General features: G+C 43.4%; 1 protein-coding gene across 1 annotated transcript; it reads right to left on the bottom strand.

Annotated features, from left to right (window-relative positions):
• Positions 1-660: 660 nt before the first annotated feature.
• On the bottom strand, positions 661-18,736 carry THEMIS2 (thymocyte selection associated family member 2). Its single transcript, XM_048502275.1, has 6 exons — positions 18,585-18,736; positions 11,295-11,435; positions 9,796-10,023; positions 6,589-7,616; positions 3,277-3,448; positions 661-2,259 (listed from the first exon to the last, which is right to left on the bottom strand). Exons 1-6 carry the CDS (start codon positions 18,676-18,678, stop codon positions 2,159-2,161), a joined length of 1,764 nt encoding a protein of 587 aa, XP_048358232.1. The 5' UTR covers positions 18,679-18,736; the 3' UTR covers positions 661-2,158.
• Between the last annotated feature and the right edge of the window lie 1,196 nt (positions 18,737-19,932).

Genomic DNA, 19,932 nt, shown 5'->3' with positions numbered 1-19,932 from the left:
TTCATTATTGTAAAGACGAGCCCATCTGCATAATAAATTTAGTCGAGCTGAGTTGGTTGGTTTCAACCGGCCAGTTAAAAATAATTTTGTAGGGGATAAAAAGAAGAAAATAAGTCCAGGGTTCTCATTGGAGGGCACATAATGCCACAACCTTGTTGAAGCTCAACACAACTTGGTCAGATCTATGCTTGTATGGAAAACCCCATCTAGGGCAGGGGTCTGCAACCTGTGGCTCTCCAGATGTTCATGGACTACAATTCCCATCAGCCAATTGGCCATAGAGGCAGGGGCTGATGGGAATTGTAGTCCATGAACATCTGGAGAGCCACAGGCTGCAGACCCCTGATCTAGGGTAATCAACCTTGTTTCATAGTGGAAGAAAGGGCAGGTATTGGTGGAATAAAGAAAAATCTTACAGGAGGGAGCTGTTATTGGGTATCTTGCTGCTGGGTAAAAACAAACTTTTCTCATTTTATCAGCAGTTCTAAAAGACAGATACAGAAGCAAGACAGATGGCACAATCTGGCACAGTGTGTGTGTACAGTGTACTAAAAATCTAGAAGATGGGCTTTGCTAGTTTCATGGAAGCTTTCCTATTTTGTTCAGTCCAAAGAGTGGAAAACAAAGCAAAAGAAACAAACCTCAGTATAATACAAAGTGTTAATTAATATGACTGTTAAAATGTTTTTTACTGACAGCATTCCGACAATTTACAAATGCAATGCAACTGTATTTGGTGTATTTACAAAATTTTATATCCTGCCTTTCTGCTCAGTCAGTGCCACCTATCAGGATATTATAAAAACAAAATCATACAACCAGGTAAAAACGAAATTAAAATACGTAGATATTATAAAGACAGAATCATACAACCAAGTAAACGCAAAATTAAAGTACATGGATAGTATAAAAACAATCATACAACCAAGTAAAAGCGAAATTAAAATACACTGATATTATGAAAACAAAATCATACAACCAAGTAAAAGCGAAATTAAAAGACATAGGCCCCTTCTGCACATGCAAAATAATGTGTTTTCAAACCACTTTCACAACTGTTTGCAAGTGGATTTTGCTATTCCGCACAGCTTCGAAGAGCACTGAAAGCAGTTTGAAAGTGCATTATTCTGCAAGTGTGGAATGAGCCACAGATATTATAAAAACAAAACCATACAACCAAGTAACAGTGAAATTTAAATACATATGCAACAACAATTGAAGTAGGGATTATTGAGATAATTCCAACTGAAACAAAAGAATATTCATCTGGGATCAGACAGTGATAGAAGGAGATAGGCTCTAGGGATGGAGGTTGACAATCTTGATGCCATGACTGAAAAGGCCCTCTTGGCTTACTGCCTGCCTAACCTCAGAAGGCAGGAGCAGCTGAAACAGGCCTTCAGAAGATGAATGTACTAGTTGGATATGTTTGTATGCTAGAAGATGGTCCTTAAATTACACTGGTCCCAACCAGTTATCAGGCTTTAAAGGTCAGTATTGGAACAATGATTAAATCCTTGTGTTATTCCCAGACTAAGGGATAACTTGTTAAAACATAATTAAAGAACTTGCAGGTTGGACAGGATGTATAAGTTGTTGCGCTTTCTGTATTTCATAAACACTGTTGACTGACATCTCTAGAGGTTTATGGTACCGCATGCCACAACAGGCTCCCTTATTGTCAAACCTATGAGTGGTCTTTCATATTGCAACCTCTGAGTTCAGATACTAATTTTACTGAATGGCAGGGCAGATGAAAACCCTCTTTGTTGCTTTAGTTGGACCTCCTGAACACCAATGGTTTCTCCCAGCTGGCTACATTTGCTTCTCTTGACTTTGACAAGGTTGATTAGTCCTAAAAGGTAGTTTTGGAGTCCAGTAGTCCTGAGATCATGCCCCCATAGGACACAAGGCTCCTTGCAAAAGTATAAAGAGAGCATTTGCTTGGTTTTTTACTTAATTAGAGTAAAGAAAGCATGTGGCCCTCTGGCATGCTAGCTTTGGAGTGTTAGATATGACCTCTGATGTCCATTTTACTATCTGTTTCCCAGTCCTGGATCTAAAATGAACACAATTGTTACTTGACAAGAAATAATGGGCAGAAAATAAGAACAATCTACTGCTTATACCAGCTACGATAACCTGGTAGCCTGGAGCCTCAGTGTTTAATAGCAGTGCCTTTCATTTTGTGAATAGTCTCTTGCAGTGATTCAGACAAATCCTCGTAATCGTGGTTGGAATCGTCATTGGAACACGTGTCTGAAAAGGAAAGAGAAACATGCTAGTTCAAACACATGTGATGGACCTAGGCCTCCAAAGCCTGAAGTGGGTGTGTTCAGTTGTTTTCCTACATTTGTGGTCTTTCCTCCAAGGAGCTCCTGGTATCACAGGGGAAGGGGATCCCATTTTATTGGAACACTGGGAGATAGGCTAGGTCAGGGGTATTCAACTCTGCCAGCAGGGGCTGCTGGGAATTGTAGTCCATGAACATCTGAAGCACCAGAGTTGGAAACCTCTAAAGGATAGGGATCTACTCGCCAATGCCGTTCGCAGAACATGTCTTTGCAGGGATTGGAATCCAGACTGCCGTAGGCCCTATCCACCCCCCAAACCACGATAACATTAATCATTACATCTGCTGAATCCATTATCCCAGGTGAAAGGATTATCTGTAATCCAGGGGGGACTCTCCATTATAGACAATGGGAAAAGTCTTGGTGAATAGAAAGCTTGGGGTTTCCTCCCTGAATCAAGGCACACCTAATCTGGAGAGGTCCTGTTCCTCAGTATATCTCCCAAAACTGCCATCACCAGCAGGTTCTTCCTCTGTTGGAAAGGCACAGTAGGGCTGTTTTCGCATGCTATTTTGGCTTCCCGGTTTATCAATTTCTAATCTGCGAGTCCCAATGGGCAATATTTTCGTTCAGTCCTCTTGATTTAAGAGAGTTTCCTGTTGCTAAACTGAAGGTTCACCTTAGTTCTACTCTGACCCTTATTTAGTGTGCATTAAAGAGTACAATGGAAATAAATTATATGCTCAGATGTAGTATTTACCACTAAGTGCTTCTTTGTGTTAAGTTGAAACTTGAGCTGTTATTTTGCTTGTTTGCCCTGGTGGTTTCATTTTTGCCTCTATTGAAAGTAGCGCACTAGAACTTCTTTTCAATCCTTATGGAACATTTTCCCGAGATAACTCTGAAGCAATGTCAGGTAGGGTGCTTTGGTATGTGTAGGTACCATTTAATGCATTTTCTCTAGGGGAAGAACTAGTCATACCTCTGGCTTGTTTGAAGAGTTTGGTGGTCTTCTGGGGTCTGGGAGGTCCATATTCTATGGTATACTGGTTCGGGTTAGCCCAAGTATCTAAACCAGCTCCTGCTTGCAAAACGCCAGGGTACGGATGTTTTGCAGTCTTTTGGAATATATCCTTTGACTCTTGGGAAGGCAGCTAATAAAAGGAAAACAGTGACATTAAAGTTTGTTCCAAATGCAATTAATATTTGGTGACAAAAATAGTTAAGGTCCCTAGTACTAGGAGGAGGAGGAGTTTGGATTTATACTCCACCTTTCTCTCCTGTAAGGAGACTCAGGGTGGCTTACAAGCTCTTTCCTCTTCCTCTCCCCATAACAGACACCTTGTGAGGTAGGTGGGGCTGAGAGAGTTTCGAAGAACTGTGATTAGCCCAAGGCCGCCCAGCAGGAATGTAGGAATGGGGAAACACATCTGGTTCACCAGATAAGCCTCCACCACTCAGGTGGAGGAGTGGGGATTCAAACCTGGTTCTCCAGATTAGAATCCACCTGCTCTTAACCACCACACCATGCTGTCTCATGAACAGATGCTGGCATGTGAAGAGACAAATGCAGCTATTCAATGTAAAACACCTTCCAGGAAATCAAAATCAGTAACCACCTAATCAATCCATTGTCTCTCCTACCACCCTTGTCTTCATGTTGATTGCAAGAAATGGAGGTTATTCTTTCTCCTCTCCCTTACACCATGCAGAAGACTTTCTGAAAAACTGTGGGGTCATTGAGCCTGGGACCTTTTGCATGCAAGGAAGTGCTCTACCCTTGACCCATGGCCCTGGGGAGCAGCAGTGGTGTAGTGGTTAATACTGGGCACCTGCTGGTTGCTGGGATTCTTTTGAACCTCCATATACAGAGGCAGTAAAGCTGTGAATCCCAGTGCTAGGAGGCAGTGTTAGGGGAAGGCTCTGGTCCGCCAGGATAAGTGTTTTAGCTGAGAGCAGCAGTGGCATAGTGGTTAAGAGCAGGTGCACTCTAATCTGGAGAACTGGATTTGATTCCCTGCTCTGCCACTTGAGCTGTGGAGGCTTATCTGGGGAACAAGATTAGCCTGTGCACTCCCACACATGCTAGCTGGGTGACCTTGGATTAGTCACAGTTCTACGGAGGTCTCTGAGCCCCACCATGGTGTTTGTTGAGGGGGGGGGGGGGAGGAAAGGAGATTGTAAGCCCCTTTGAGTCTCCTTACAGGAGAGAAGGGGGTGGGTATAAATCCAAACACTTCAAACTCTTCCTGAAAGGGCTATGGCTGCTATGGTGGAACCTACTTGGGGGAAAAAACACATGAAGCAGCATGTATAATAAGGAAGGAAATCGGGTGAGCATTAAGTGGAACCGCTGGCTGTGAACTACACCATTTTCCTGCACCCTAAATAGAATGTGGTTTAGCATACTTATTTTAATTTTAATTTAGTAAACTTTTTTTTTAAAGTCCCATGCTATTCTTGTGTCCCAGAACCAACTAAAACTGAACTGAAATACTCAGCTATTAAGTGAGGTTTAAATATTACAGTCAAAGCTTCAGGTATAGTTTTTTGTATAATATTTGTCAATTTAAAACCAACACAACCTGTACTTCCCTTCCATTATTTAAATTTAAGGGAGCAAAAATATGAAAAAAGGCCAAAGGAACTGAAATGCTGATATCCTATGTAGTGTTGAAATCAGGTTGAAAATGGACTTAGTGGGGTAGCTTTGCCACTAGTTACATTGTAGAGGAGGGGTTGTGGCTCATGGTAGAGCACCTGCTTGGCGTACAGAAGGTCCCAGGTTCAATCCTTGGCATCTCCAGTTAAAAAGATCAGGCAACAGGTGATGGGAAAGACCCCAACCTGAGAACTTGGGTAGCTGCTGCCAGTCTGAGTAGATTCTGGCTTTGATAGATTGACGGTCTGATTCAGCCGCTTCATGCGTAGTTCTGGCACACCCAAAAGAACTGCACGACGTTCTTGTGGACGTTCCTGTCTGCTCATCTAATAGCAGCAGAGTTTTTCCTCTCTTCCCCCAAAGCCACTGGGTCACCACAGTTTCCCAGTTCTTTTCCATCGTGTCATTCACATTAGTTCCATAGCAGATTGGAACGCAACATCTCTTTCACCAAGTGAAGAGAAGACAAGACCCATAAGAACTTCAGCTTTGGTTTTGGTTAGCTATGCAGGTTGAATCAGGTGAATTCACAGCTTCATTTTTAAAAAATTACATTGCTTTATACCAGTGGTTCCCAAACTTATTTGGCCTACCGCCCCCTTTCCAGAAAAAATATTGCTTAGCGCCCCCTGGAAATTAATTTGTTTTAAATTTTAATAGCAATTAAACAGAAAGATATATGAATTAATGTTTCTACCTGTGGCCATCACCGCCCCCCTGAATCGCTGCAGCACCCACCAGGGGGCGGTGGCGCCCACTTTGGGAATCACTGCTTTACACAAATTACTCAATTGGCAAAGCAAGAAAACGTATAAGTAACTCTCATACACAGTATAGGGGTAATCACCTGAAAACTGCTAATTACAACTTTGAAACTACCCTGTTCTGGCAGTGAATCTTATTGTATTACTTATGAAACAATATATTTTTAGAAATGGAAATTTTCCATCCCACTTCTTCCCTTACATAGAGCTGGTGCTGTATGATCCCTAGTTCCTTTCCATTGCCCTATATCTGTGGTGGCGAACCTTTGGCACTCCAGATGTTATGGACTACAATTCGCATCAGCCCCTGCCAATTGGCCATCCTGGCAGGGGCTGATGGGAATTGTAGTCCATAACATCTGGAGTGCCAAAGGTTCGCCACCACTGCCCTATATCCTACTTTTCCCTCCACCTAGGATGAAGGAAATCGTACGTGTTATGGTACCTCTCTGCCCCACCCACCCCCACCCACCATAGCCTCTGATTTCTTGCACAAATTCCAAATTTTATGACAGTTTCCTGAACCTTGCAATTCAATTTTATTAAGGCTAAACAACTTCTGATACCTTGAACCAGCATCTATTCCCTATCGGAACATGGAATTTGGAAGGTCTTTTTAACAGCTGGTTGTGGGCTTTCCGGGCTGTGCATAACACACTTCTTTCTGTGATACACCTTTGAAGTCACAGATGCAGGCAAAATGTTAGGAACAAGATCCACCAGACCACGGCCACGCAGCCTGGTTAACTCACCACAACCAGTTGAGTCCAGCCATGAAAGCCTTCAGCAATACATCTTTTTTACACTTTTCATGATATATACCCAGTTACTGTATTCCTCCCCTCCTTTTCTCCCAGTTATCCAGTACCTTAGTTGGTACTGATCCTTTCCTGTGCCCTTCTTTGGATACCCCTTGGAAGCACTTGCTCGTTGAATCACTTCTCTTAGGGGGCCTTGGAGGAGCGGGTGTGTTGTTGGGCAGCATCTTTAGCAAGCTATAATAAAAGGCCTCTGTCAGCTCCTCTATCTTGGGACTGCTGGAGGGAGGCGTGGACTTCGCTGAGCCTCCAGTGAAGAACAGAGACATGTCCAGCCACCGGGGAGGAATCTCAAAGGTGAGGGGCTGCTCCTCCAGACTGACCACGAGAAAAGGCTCCGTGACCTGAGCCTCCAGGGTCAGTACCGAGATACAGGCGAGAGGATTGATGGCATCGTTGTTGGCCACCACCTTGACCTCACAGGGCAGATGGAAGTGTTCCACCACCTCTTGGAGGGTGTACTTTGTGCTATCGCGAACATCTTCCACGAAGCCAGCATCCAAGAAGAGGGGCACCTTGATGCATTCTGTATCCCCATCTCCATTGTCCCTGGTGCATTCGAGCACATCTGTGGCAGAAGGATTGCTTGCCCTCCGAAGGCTGAGAACTTCTAGACGATCCCCTATACCGAACAGCGGAAACTCCCCATCGCTGCTGTCGTAGTCCTTGGTGACGACCACATGTAGTTTCTTAGCCAAGCCTAGGGCGCTGGCCAGTTCTGAGGTTGAGTGGAACTCGCGCGGGCAGCGGCGAAAATGGCCCTCGTAGCTGCTGGAGATGAGGAAGTGGCAGGCACGTTTCCTGCCTTTACGGGAAGAGGCCAGAATTTTCCACAATGACACTTTGTCGTGGATTTGAATCTTGCAGCCCTGTTGCAGGTAGGAAACCCACTGGCTCTGGAAGACGGGTGCCGCCTCTGACGACCTGAGGATCTCTGCTCGCGCTGGCAACACTTTATCCATCAGCAGAACCTTGCTCAGCATTAGCGGCTTGATAAAGTGGATGTGCTGAGACTCCTCGGTGACGTCGACCACCTCAACATCCAGCGTTGAGTTGATTTTCACCACGTTATTTCGCCCTGCAAGACAAGCCATGCTTTGACAATAAGAGCTTCAGAGCAGATGCTTATTAAAGTGTGGAAGAAAGCAGACTGCTAATGGCAGGGGCATGGCTATCTAAAATGGAGCTACCTGAAACTTATTGTAGCCAAACTTTGCTGTCCTAGCACAGCCTCTTCAGCCCATCCTGGGGCAGTGGAGTCCATGTAAGCTGAAAGGACTTGGCTTGGCTCCTGAGGACTCTGAGCCAAGTTCTTTTAGTTATTTGAGGCAGGGGGCGGGGGAGCAGAGGTGGAGGACAGGAAGGCAAGTGGCTGGGAGGATACTGGAGCTGGGGACAAGGCCAGGAAGGGCATTGAGGAGCAGCAGTGGCGTAGTGGTTAAGAGCAGGTGTACTCTAATCTGGAGGATCCGGGTTTGATTCCCTGCTCTGCCGCCTGAGTTGTGGAGGCTTATCTGGGGATTCAAATTAGCCTGTACACTCCACAACACACGCCAGCTGGTTGACCTTGGGCTAGTCACAGTTCTGAGCACTCTCAGCCCCACCCACCTCACAGGGTCTTTGTTGTGAGGGGGGAAGGGAAAGGAGATTGTAAGCCCCTTTGAGTCTCCTACAGGATAGAAAGAGGGGATATAAACCCAACTCTTCTTCTTCTCCTAGCCTGGTCACCACACCCAGTTTCTTCCCAGCTGCTTGCCTTGCACTAAATTAAAGGTAATTAAAGCAGGCAGTGGAGCAGGAGCCAAGGCACCCCCAGTCAACTGGTGCCCAGGGACAAGAGCTTGCCCCACCCTCATGACGCCCCGGCTAACAAAGTCTACGAAAAAGATTTAAGGAAGACTGTGGCAATCCTGCTGCCTCTTGCTTAATAAGGAGAGAAAATTCTCGTATCAATCTCTTGGACATTCTGGCTGTAGGTATTAAAAATTGCTGCTGCTTCCCACTCCCTTTATCCTTATGTAAATGTCACTTATTATTGAATTAATAAGCTGCTGTGTCATAGCAACTGTGAAAAAAATTGAAACGCCGTACAGTTCATCCACTGGTTTAGCAATACAGTACAAGGAGCCATAATCAGTTTTGTAGTACAAGAAAAGAGTGCTGCATTTTTGCTCCACAAAACCATCAGGCAGCTGTACGTACAAAAGCAGACGCAACTCCATTTCTTCTTAGTGACCAAAAAGACCTCAGCTAGTGTTGGAAGTGAAGGACTGTACTCTGCTTCTGCCTCGATGACAGAGGAGGACTTTTCAGTGAGTCAGATAGCTAGAGAGGGTCAAGACACTGACGCCTTTTCTCTATCACACCGACACTGTCCCTTTGATGTGTAGATTGCTACTCTTAGGGGCCTGCCTGCCTGCCTTCTCTCTCCACTCTTCTTACACATGCACTCCATTGTGCACCATGTGTGCAGAGGGATGCGGACTGCATCTCCCGCCATCTTGCCAGATAGGCTAGAATCTATCTCAGTGGTGGCGAACCTATGGCACGGGTGCCAGAGGTGGCACTCAGAGCCCCCTCTGTGGGCATGCACAGAGTCGCCCCCCCCCCCCCCCCATGCACACACACACATCTAGGCTGGCCTGGGCTGCTGGGCTCGATTATTAGCATTAAACCTAAGACCACGTTTTGGGGAAGCAGTGTAGGTAACCCTGTTAAGCGTTGTTAAACCCCACTGATTTTCATGCGAAGAACTAAAGCGCGATCCTTTACCTGGGAGTCAGCTCGGTTGCTGCCAATGGGGCTGAGTGAACCCTCCTAGGGCCGTGATTCACCCATTGGAAGAGTTGCAAAGTTGCTTCAAAGCAAAGCCACCAACTACCGCCAAGCTTACTCCTGAGTCACCCACGCCTCGGAGCCAACCATTTTTTCTAAACTAAAACCTCAGTATTCAGGTTAAATTGCCGTGTTGGCACTTTGCGATAAATAAGTGGGTTTTGGGTTGCAGTTTGGGCACTCGGTCTCGAAAAGGTTCGCTGTCACTGACCTATCTCTTCACTTTTCTATCCAGAATGGAGCTCACTAATAAAGACTCCTCTTGTTAGTTAGAAACTACGAAATGACTCCTGAGTTTTCTCTGTTGCCAGCACACACACGCATGCCTGGGGAAGCTCTGCTGTGTGCTCAGCCACCGTGCGCTCTGCTTGCAATGCAAAGGTATCCTCTTACCAGAGAGAACACCGACAGTCCGTACTTACAGTGCATTATTGCTTCCACTTCATACAGCGGGCACAGCTGGTATTTGCCGCTGCCGAGCTCAGGGCACTTCAGCACCTTCCCTCGCATGGTGGGTGACTGCATGATCTCCTGGAGGGTGTATTGCTGTTTTTCACAGGCTGAGGGTTTGCCTTTGAAGGAGAGGGAACCCGGAAGGAAACGCTGCATCTGTGTTTTATGGGGCCGTTCTGGACCGAGTTGAAAGAGACCTGAGGGATTTGCAAGAATACAGGATTATTGCGGGCTCCTTTCTCTCAGCTGGGCTGCCAGCCTCCAGAACTATTCTGGATATCCCTGTGTCTGCAACCCAAAATGTAGAACCGGGTCTTACCTACAGAATTAAATGATCCAAAGATCTCAACTTTGGCTTTAAACTATGTAGGGAAGTATTTCCCTACTTTAGGAACACTTGTGATTGAAATGAGGCATGCTTCATCTGTAGATGAGAAAAAAATAAATAAAGGGGAGCTGGCTTCAGAAGAGAGCCTCCAGTGTTTTTTAGCGTGTTCCTAAAGTCATCTTCCAGCTCAGAAGTGGGCAAGTCCAGAGAGTTTAACAGTCTCCATGGGTGGAAGATTCTTTTGCTTCAGAAATCAATTAAAGCTACAATCCCACCCAATGCAGAGATGATGAAGAAGAGTTTGGATTTATACCCCACCTTTCTCTCCTGTAAGGAGACTCAAGGTGTCTTACAAGCTCCTTTCCCCACAACAAACACCTTGTGAGGCTGAGAGAGTTCCAAAGAACTGTGACTAGCCCAAGGTTGCCCAGCAGGAATGTAGGAGTGCAGAAACACATCTGGTTCACCAGATAAGTCTCTGCCACTCAGGTGGAGGAGTGGGGAAATCAAACTTGGTTCTCCAGATTAGAATCCACCTGCTCTTAACCACTAGACCACGCTGGAGAATAACCTGTCCAGGCAGAGACATGAATGGTGTTGTGTTCATTATCACTGAAACAACCATGTAGAATAGTTTTGAACTTACAAGGGTGCTTTATACTGTGGGTTCTCTATCAAATTAAGCCAGAACTCTCCCTAAAAGTTAAAATGACTAAACTGAGGCTATCATACTTTAATCACATTATGAGAAGACAGGACTCCTTGGAAGAGGCAATAATGCTAGGAAAAATTGAAGGTGGCAGGAAAAGAGGAAGTGTTACATTGGTTGACACAATTAAGGGAGCTACAACCTTCAATTTACAAGACCTGGACAAGGCTGTTAATGATGGAATGGTTTAGAGAGGTCATCAATTCATAGGTACTCCTCTGTAATACTCTCCGCAAGCAGAGCACACATTTTACTACTCAGCTCTTTGCATTTACAGTTTTGCAGACGATGAGGTAAAGAGAGCCACTTGCTCCAAGGTTCCTAGGTAATTGGCTGTCCAAGCTAGATTTGAATTGGGGACGTGTGGCTCAGAATGTTTGCCAGCAAGGTTGTGACTGCTGCATCATGGGAGATTTGGAAAGCGTACGCACCTTTAAAATTCAGTGGAAGCTCCACAAAGTGATCTTTTTCAGTGCTTTCACATTTGACTCTCAGGAGTTGAACATCAATAATTTTGATCAGGTCTCCTGTTGATAAGCAGCATTCGCTACCCAAGATCTCGTAAACAGACCCTATAAAAAGAAGAAATTTCAGTCAGTGATTGGGAGGAAAAATTAGTCAACTGAAATGCCGAAGAGGCCAGAGCAAGCCATTCATGACAAGAATTGTGTAGAAGGTTGTCTTATCCAGATAGGCTTAGCTGATTGACACATGCCAACATTTAAGCATATAGCTAAAGATCTTTGAACAGTATAGCTTTTAAAAAATAGTGCTTAAGTGAGAACCCAACCAGGAAGGCAGAGAGTAAAGGAGTGAAAGAATTGCCAATGAAGGATGGGGGATTTTGTTTAAAGATTTTAGACTCCACTTTTCAATCCAAATGGTATCTTCCCTTAAAGGGGTAAGGGAGCATACAAAAGCATAGGAGCATACAATGTACTGTTAAAGTTCTCCCCCCCCCACCCCCCATCCTTTCAAAGAGCACAGTTTTAATTAGGTACAATTTTAACTCCTCTGAAAATTAACAGATAATGTGCGCTTGTACTCTTAACTATTAACAGACTCTCCATAATACTATGCTATACTATTTGTTAACTGCTTTTAAAACTTGGTTAAAATCTGAAGGGGATCCACAAACAGGAAAATCTCAGGAAAAGTAGAAGCCATATCTACTAAGAGGTTTAAGAGATTAACAGTGTAACTGTATGCAGAGTTACTCCAGTGTAAGTTTTCAGTGCAGTGACAATCTTCGTAACAAACACGTAAAGTAGGGATCCTCAAAGTGGGTGGTACTGTGGAAACATCAAGGGGGCAGTGAGGAATTTTGTGGCAGTAGGGGGACAGCGGAGAATCTTGAGCCCATAGGGGGAAGGTATTCCTAGGCCAGCTGGTGGGGACAAAATCTTGTTCTTCTATCCTTACCATGTGGTGACTGGTGAGTTATAAAGGAAAAGCAGCAGCAAAGCACCCGGTAGCCACTGCTTAAGGAAAAACAACTCATTGTGTAGCCCGGGGGGCGGGGGGGGGGGGGGACAAGGCAAACAGCCCCATATTGGTTGCTTTGAAAGGCAAGGCTTTTTTAAAAAAGGGAAAGTAGCAGCATTCTCTTCACTTATTTTGAATTTGCAGTAGATTGTTCATATTTGGTGGGGTAGGGGAGCTGGGGATGTGTCCTGGAAGCAAAGGGGGCAGTAGCCCAAACGAGGTTTCGGAACCACTAACGTAGAGGAACAAAAAGATCTCCACCTGCACCTGAAGAAAGGCAAGAGCAGGAGAAAGACATGTCTAAGTTCCATAAAATAGGGGTGACCACTCAAAACGCCCTGCTCCTGATAACAGCCCAGCTGTCAAGCCGTCTGAGATGAACTCCTGAGAAAGTCTCATTGGCATATCACAGAGTTGGAAGATTTTCCAGCCGCTTTTCTTGCCCTACGTTGTTTATAACTATTACTTTGAAGAATTTTGCCTGAAAAATGCGTTGCCAAGTGGGAGTATGATGCGCCTCCCCTTTATTCCCCTTAGTGGGCAGGTGGCTACATTTTGCACAAGTTGACGTTCCCAGACAGTCTTCAAGGGCAGTTACAGTCATTTAATCTAGGAGTCACCAAGTTAGGAATCAAACAACTGTCTTTTCTTCTGGTAGATCAGCCAAAGCTGCTAAAAAAGGGGGGGGGGGCTACAGCTGTTATCTTTGTTGCTAATTCCAGAGTGACACCAAACGATGGACCTGATTTACAGAAATAACCTTCAGATTATCCATTTCATTTTTGGTTTCTTCCCTAGTACTTCCTAACATTGCTGACTTTACACAGGTGTCTTTGATTAAAAAAGAAACTTCGAGAAAAACATTTTTAGGAATCCAAAAAGTAAAGAAATAGATAGGCGAGTTTGGGAGCGAGAAAGCATGTAAAAGTGCTAGGATTTCCAGAGTAGTATCTGGAAACATACCATGCACATACTTCAATACAACACACAGGGTTGTGTGTAGTAAGAAACAGAGAATTCACCTCATGTATTGGTGAAGTGGGCCCATGACAGTTTATGTTTATGCAACAATAAATCTGCTAATCTTTTTAAGGTGCCAGAAAGCTCCTTTTCTAAATCCAAATGGCAAAAGATAAAAGTATAGCATTCCCAATGCATGAAGTGTGTGTGGGCATCAACCTTCTATGCTATTTTCAGCAAATCCAGGGCAAATCTCAAACCTCTGGAGCTATGCTCCAGTTATTAGACCACTCCGACATTCTCTCTTGGATGCCTTTTCTATTATTAGTTTCTCTTCTTCCATTCCTCCTGCCCACCTGCTCACCTCTCATTTCTATCATCTATTTCTGGCACGGCGGCTTTTGCATCAGAAATACGAATCAGGCAAATGCGAGGTGCTCTTTCAGTCTTTTCAGTTTGCATAATGGCCGTAACTATTCCCCTCACCCCTTGCAGTGATGTCTGCATCTGTTTTGAGTATGGCCACCTTCTTTCCTTCCTTGTTCATGTTTTTCTATTTGGCACGGAGAAAAATGGGGGATTTCTTCTGCATTTCAAATGCAAATGACGGGCACCTCTCAGAAGAGCCCTCTGTTGGATTTGTAACCAATGCCTTTGAGCCAATTTTCTTATAGATCAAATTGCTACCACAAGGGAGTAGAATTAATACAGAAATAATTTTATTGAATTTGACAAGAGCTTCCGCTGCATCCAGAGAACCGTGCCCAATAACCAAAAACCCGGGGTTCTTATAGGATTTTACACAATAGATTGATTGAATTTCAAAAAGTTGCCAACAACAGTTTTTCTCATTACACCACAGGAAAGGAACATTAACACATTCAAACATGATGTTACAATGTACACACACGGGTATTCAGGCTAAGCTCTCTCTGTACCCATTGTTTGACCTTTATCTATTTTCTTAATCAGGCTCTTTGTTTTGTAGTTCCTGACATGTATCTTTCTAAAACAGTGGTTTTGCTGACTCGAGCAATCTTCAGACTTTTTCACATGTTCTGTTTAGTAATCATTTTGACCTTTTGAGAAGAAAATGTATTTGTACATTTTTCTTCTAAGTGGAAGCTCTTATACAGCCTTTTACTTTATCTTGTTTTAGCATGGTGCATCTCCTGTCAACTGTCATTTGTAAGGCCTTTTATTAGGAGAACCAAGATTTATTTACACTTAACATGATTTCTCTGTGAAGCAAGGAATCTTAACCTATATTTTCTATAAAAGTATGCTAACATTACTTGCTGTTCTTTCTATAATATGTAATATTATATATATATGTGTGTGTGTGTGTGTGTAATATTTTATATATATATATATATATTTGTAAATCTATATATATATATATATATATTTGTAAATGTATATGTGTGTGTGTGTATATATATATATATAAAATTGTAAAAATAAGTTTAATAGTGAAATAGTAATTAATTTTCTCTTGTTGTTAAGCTTACAGCAAATAAATGTCCTAACAATAGATGTATTCAAGTTACCCTTCTCTCCCCCTTTACTTTTTCATAAAACTTCTAACATTACCATGGCAACCCCCTGTAAATGTATCATTTCTGCAGTTACATTTCAGATGGTTCTACAGAGTGACTGACCTAAGTAACTCTGTTATCAGCTGTTGGTTATTACAGCAAGTGAAAAGATTTTTCTCTATGAAGCAGGCCTGTGATTGAATAAAGAACCTTAGCATGCTTTTTTCCCCATTATAAAATCATTTTTGCAATAATCAATCAACCAGCGACCATGTGCTCACAGATTTCAGCAGACACCCATTCAGTACTGTTTCCAATACTCTGTTTAGTAACATCCAGGAAACAACTGGACAGGGGTCTAGATCAGGGGCTGCCAACCTTTCTGAACTTGTGGGCACATTTGGAATTTTGACATGAGGTGGTGAGCACAACTACAAAATGGCTTCCAAAAGAGGTGGAGCCAACTACAAAATGGCTGCTGCAGGAGGGGGAGCCACACACACAGGGAAAGCCCAAGTGTGGGGGAGAACAGGGCCAGTTTAAAATAACACTGGGAAATAGGAGTGAAAGAGAATAAATCCAATACTGACACTGAAACAACATTATTTTCATCTGTGTAGCCAATCAGATCTCCAGTAGCCAGTCAAATGTCCTACAGGGCAACAGCTCTAAGTGGTCACACTAACTTTGAAAAAACACCTGATGGACACCGTGGAACTCACGGGCACCATATTGGCGATGCTGTATGCTTCCTGCATACTCACAAACAGGGCACAAAGCCGGTTGACTTTTCTTGCTGTTGCCCTCCACGTAAAACATCTCGGGTAGCAATTGCTAGAGAAGGACTTTCTTTGGCTCAATGTCTGGAGAACCATTGTCACTCTCAGAAGGCAATTGTGACAGCTTTATATGTACACTGAGGTTCTTCCGCTGTTGTGACTAATGGCAATTGGAAGACATAGTTCCCAAAATTTGCCTATCCTTTTTTAAACCCATCTAAATAACTGGCCACTGCCACATCTGTCACCTCTCCAGAGACCCATCGGAAGATGCAAACGTCACCTCTCCAGAGACCCATTGGAAGCAGCTGCAGCTGAGATAAAACCAAACTAGCCATATTTTTTTTTAAGCCAAGAGTTTTAAAAAAGCATAAAACAAACATTGAGCAACCTAAATGCTAACTTATGGAACCTAAATGCTAATTTATGGAACATAGTCTAGCATAGTTTTTTTAAAATGACACTCTCTTGTTAAAATTTAGGTTTAAAATGAAATATTTTGACTTCGTGTCTAAAAGGCAGTCAAGGGGAAAGGCATTTCACAGACAGTGGGGTCATCACTGAAAAAGGCCTGTCTGGTTTTCACCACCTCTATAAGCGGAGCCGCAGAGAGCAGAGCTTGGCAAGAGGATCCGAACTGCTGGACTGGATGTCTTGCAGAATGAATTGCATAAATTCTGATCACTGAAAAATGAATGAATGTGAATTTTTGCCACCACATAAAGATGGACACATGTATTCTTACATCAGCTGTTGTAGACTAAAACCCACATCATCCAAAGAGACAGATTAACTAATCTATCCTGCTGGAATTTAAATGCCATAAACTCTCTTTCTTTACTCATTCTTTTATGCATAATTTTTTTACCCTACATGGAAATTTCCTGTTTTCACATCCCCTTGCCATCTCCCCTTTGTTATTCCCCAATTTATGTCCTACCCCCAATCTGGTTTATAACTCTCCCCTCCGATATGTGGATATCAATATATGCAATTCTGGATAAGTATAAAGTAGTATGGAGTTGGAAATAGATAACTATGATTCAGAAGACACATCATAACAGCCACAATTACATTAATATTACCCAACTTCCCCACCACCACCACCACACGCACACGCACACTTAACCTTGCTCAAAACACAACAAGGAATCAGTATAGCTGCTGGAGCATTAGTGTAACGGACTCTCTATGCAAACTAGCAAGGATGCATCATGCTATATGTGCTGTAAACTGGACGCTCACAATCAGTGAAGGGAAGCCCAATGTTCAACACCAGTCTACCCTACAGATTATAAAAGCATGGCTTGCAAGTTGTCACGGTTCAGTTGTGGCTCTAAAGTGCACTTCTGGCTACAGTATCAGACTGAACTGTGAGATGCAGCTGTGGATCCAGGAACATCAAAGCCAAAAACTGGAAATCCAAACAAGAAGTGACTCAAGAAAAGCATGATTAAGATCTTGGGCAATCCTGTTTTTTTTTTTTTTTTTAATCAAAGGGTACGAAGAAGTGAAATTTAAACAAACTATCCTCTTGGCTCCTCGTGTTTTCTAACCTTCCGTTAGGCAATAGATTAAACCGGGTGACACTTGTGTTGGAAGATCATTCTGATTTTCAGTTTAGGCCTTAGACTAAAGTTCCAGTCTATTTATAATTTTTGATTGTTCTGTAGATGGAAGGGCTGAACTTACAAAATCTTTGATAGAATTGTATCTGACGAAGGGAATTTTGGCTCTTGAAAGAGCCTACCCTGAAAATCTTGGTGATTTCTAAGGTAGTACCAGAATTGAATCTAACATTTTGGAAGTATGTTATCCCAACTTTCCTCAAGCTGCCCCTTAATTTTAACTTCAAAGCCACAATCTGAGAAAGATGAAGTGAATCACCCTGACTCGGTGAGATTTGTGGGCTGACCCTGTTTTTTTCTCCAAAAAACCCTCGTGGTATAGCCATAACATTTCATCAGCTGCTTTGTCACCCTGGCTCCTTCTTCCTTCCATTCTCCATGACTTAAGTTTACCCCACAGCAAAAAGGTTTGTGTGAATGATCACCCTTACGAAGGCCATGAAACACCACCAGTTCACATTTAAGCATGCCATCACGCAGGATTCATTGCAGTCTGTGAAAGAAATGCCACACAATTCTTTTGCCACAAGCAATGGAAAACCTACTGGGCACGACTTCCTCAGCACACTTGTATGTAGGAGTTGTATAGTAGCCTCGAGCACTACCAGTTGGAGCGTTGCCTGGAGGAGAGGAGGTTATTTCCTAGAATGAAAACACCTGAGGATGATTAATGGCAATGGCTAATAACAAGCACCAGCTGTGGGCTAAGGAAGATCAGATGAGAAGGACAACGAGGCTGAAAATATACTCAGAGGTTTAGCTTCTTGAAACTATGATCCAGTCTCTCTTGATTACCTGAGGAGACTTCCTTGGTTGCTGAATAAAAAGGCTATCTGACTTTCTTAACAACTTGTAGCCAAGAGCTTTCTTGTCTTGTTTTATTTTGTCTGGAGGAGGAAACTCCTACAGAAGAGATTACTTCTTTGGAAACCTGGGAGAAACCTCTGAGTTGACTGTGACTTACACACACACGGGTGGCACCCAAAAAATGAAATAATCATATTACTGTTAAAACCTTCATGGGCTACATTCCACTCCTTCAAGTGCTGGAAGCACACTCCTGTCTACAGCTTATACTGGATTTAAATTTTGTTGTCTTTAAAATACCCCAAAATGTCTTTTTATTTTTCCCACAGCATACAAACACTGGTGCCGCCCCCTCCCCAGAAGTATCTTTTCGCATCTGATTGCATAGTATGCCAACTTTGTTTTGTCTCGTTTAATGCAGTGGGCTGACAGCATAAATCAAACCCTTCCATTCCTTGAGTCATCGAGGCTCACTTACATCCTCCCATCTGAATTAGTCTGAAACTGAGCCTTGGTGGGGTTACCTTGGAAGTAGACTCCAGAGCAGATCTTCACCACTCGGGGCAGGGAACGGAGATCCAGGTTACAAATGTACTCTTGTAAGGAAACAGACTCCATTGTTCTGTCTTCTAAAGGCTATGCTGCTGCAGAACGTGCTCCCAGCAGCTGCAATACTGGGCAGTTGCACTGGTGATACAGAAATTCAGCTGAGACTTTCACTTCTTCTTTCCAGGAGCTGGCTAAGGGCTGACTTCTCCCCAGGCTAAGTTTTAGTTCTTGATGCATTTTGAGAAGTGGGGAGAACGTGATAAAGGAGAACTGTTTTATGGTGTGCAAGAATCGCCAGCTAATCCAGCCCTTTTTTCATGACCCTCTCACTTATGGGCTATGCCAATTTATCCTACCAGAGGTCAGGTCAACCCACCCAATGAATATGCAGGACTTTTCAATTGGCCAGTTTTATTGTTTATTATGTTTTTATTCCCTTTAGTATTTACGCTTTTATTCTGTTTTACTTAAATTCCCATACCTTTTGTGTTCCCGACTCTTTCACCAGTAGGTTTTGCTTTTATTTATTTTATTAGATTAGATATATGTCTATTGTTTTAGTATGTCTTATCCTTTAATATGTAATACTGGGTCTGTGGCCGTAATAAAGATTGATTGACTGACTAAAAATATGTCGTAATAAAGACTGATTGACTGACTAAAAATGTAAGAACAGCCCAGTTCTTGTGTGGTGAGGATGTGTCAAATCAGGTACACCTGAATCATCACAGACATCCATGCTTCTAAAAAAACACTGAACACTGTTTCCCTGTATCCAAAATACATAGGGAATCAAGTAGCAACTTAAAGACTTAAGTTTGATTTTGACACGAGTTATTGTGAGTTAGAGCTGAGTTCTTCAGATGTACAGAAGTATGCATCCACTAGCCCTGTTTAAATACTCATAGAGAGCCATTTTGGTGTAGTGGTTAAAAGTGGCAGAATTTAAGCTGGAGAACTGGGTTTGATTCCCCACTCTTCCACACAGCGGTGTAGTGCCAAGGGGGGGGGACGCTATGGTGGGGGCGTGGCCAGGCCATAGAGGGGGCAGGGGCGTTCCGGGGTAGGACAGGGGGCACTGCAGCATGGGCATAGGGTACACGTGTGCCCCAGGTGCAGTTCCCCCTCACTCCACCCCTGCCTCCACATGAAGGCTGCTGGGTTCCTCTTGGAACGCTCTCAGCCTATGCACAGGCAGGAAATGGCAAACCACCTCCAAATGTCTCTTGCCTTGAAAACCCAATAGGGTTGCCATACGTCAGCTATTACTTGATGGCACTTTCCATTACAAATACCCAAAAATAAAGATCAAGAAGAGAAATC

Source organism: Sphaerodactylus townsendi, linkage group LG06 (assembly GCF_021028975.2).
Source record: "Sphaerodactylus townsendi isolate TG3544 linkage group LG06, MPM_Stown_v2.3, whole genome shotgun sequence".
Taxonomy (NCBI): Eukaryota; Metazoa; Chordata; class Lepidosauria; order Squamata; family Sphaerodactylidae; genus Sphaerodactylus; species Sphaerodactylus townsendi.
This window is presented reverse-complemented; position numbering and strand designations above follow the sequence as displayed.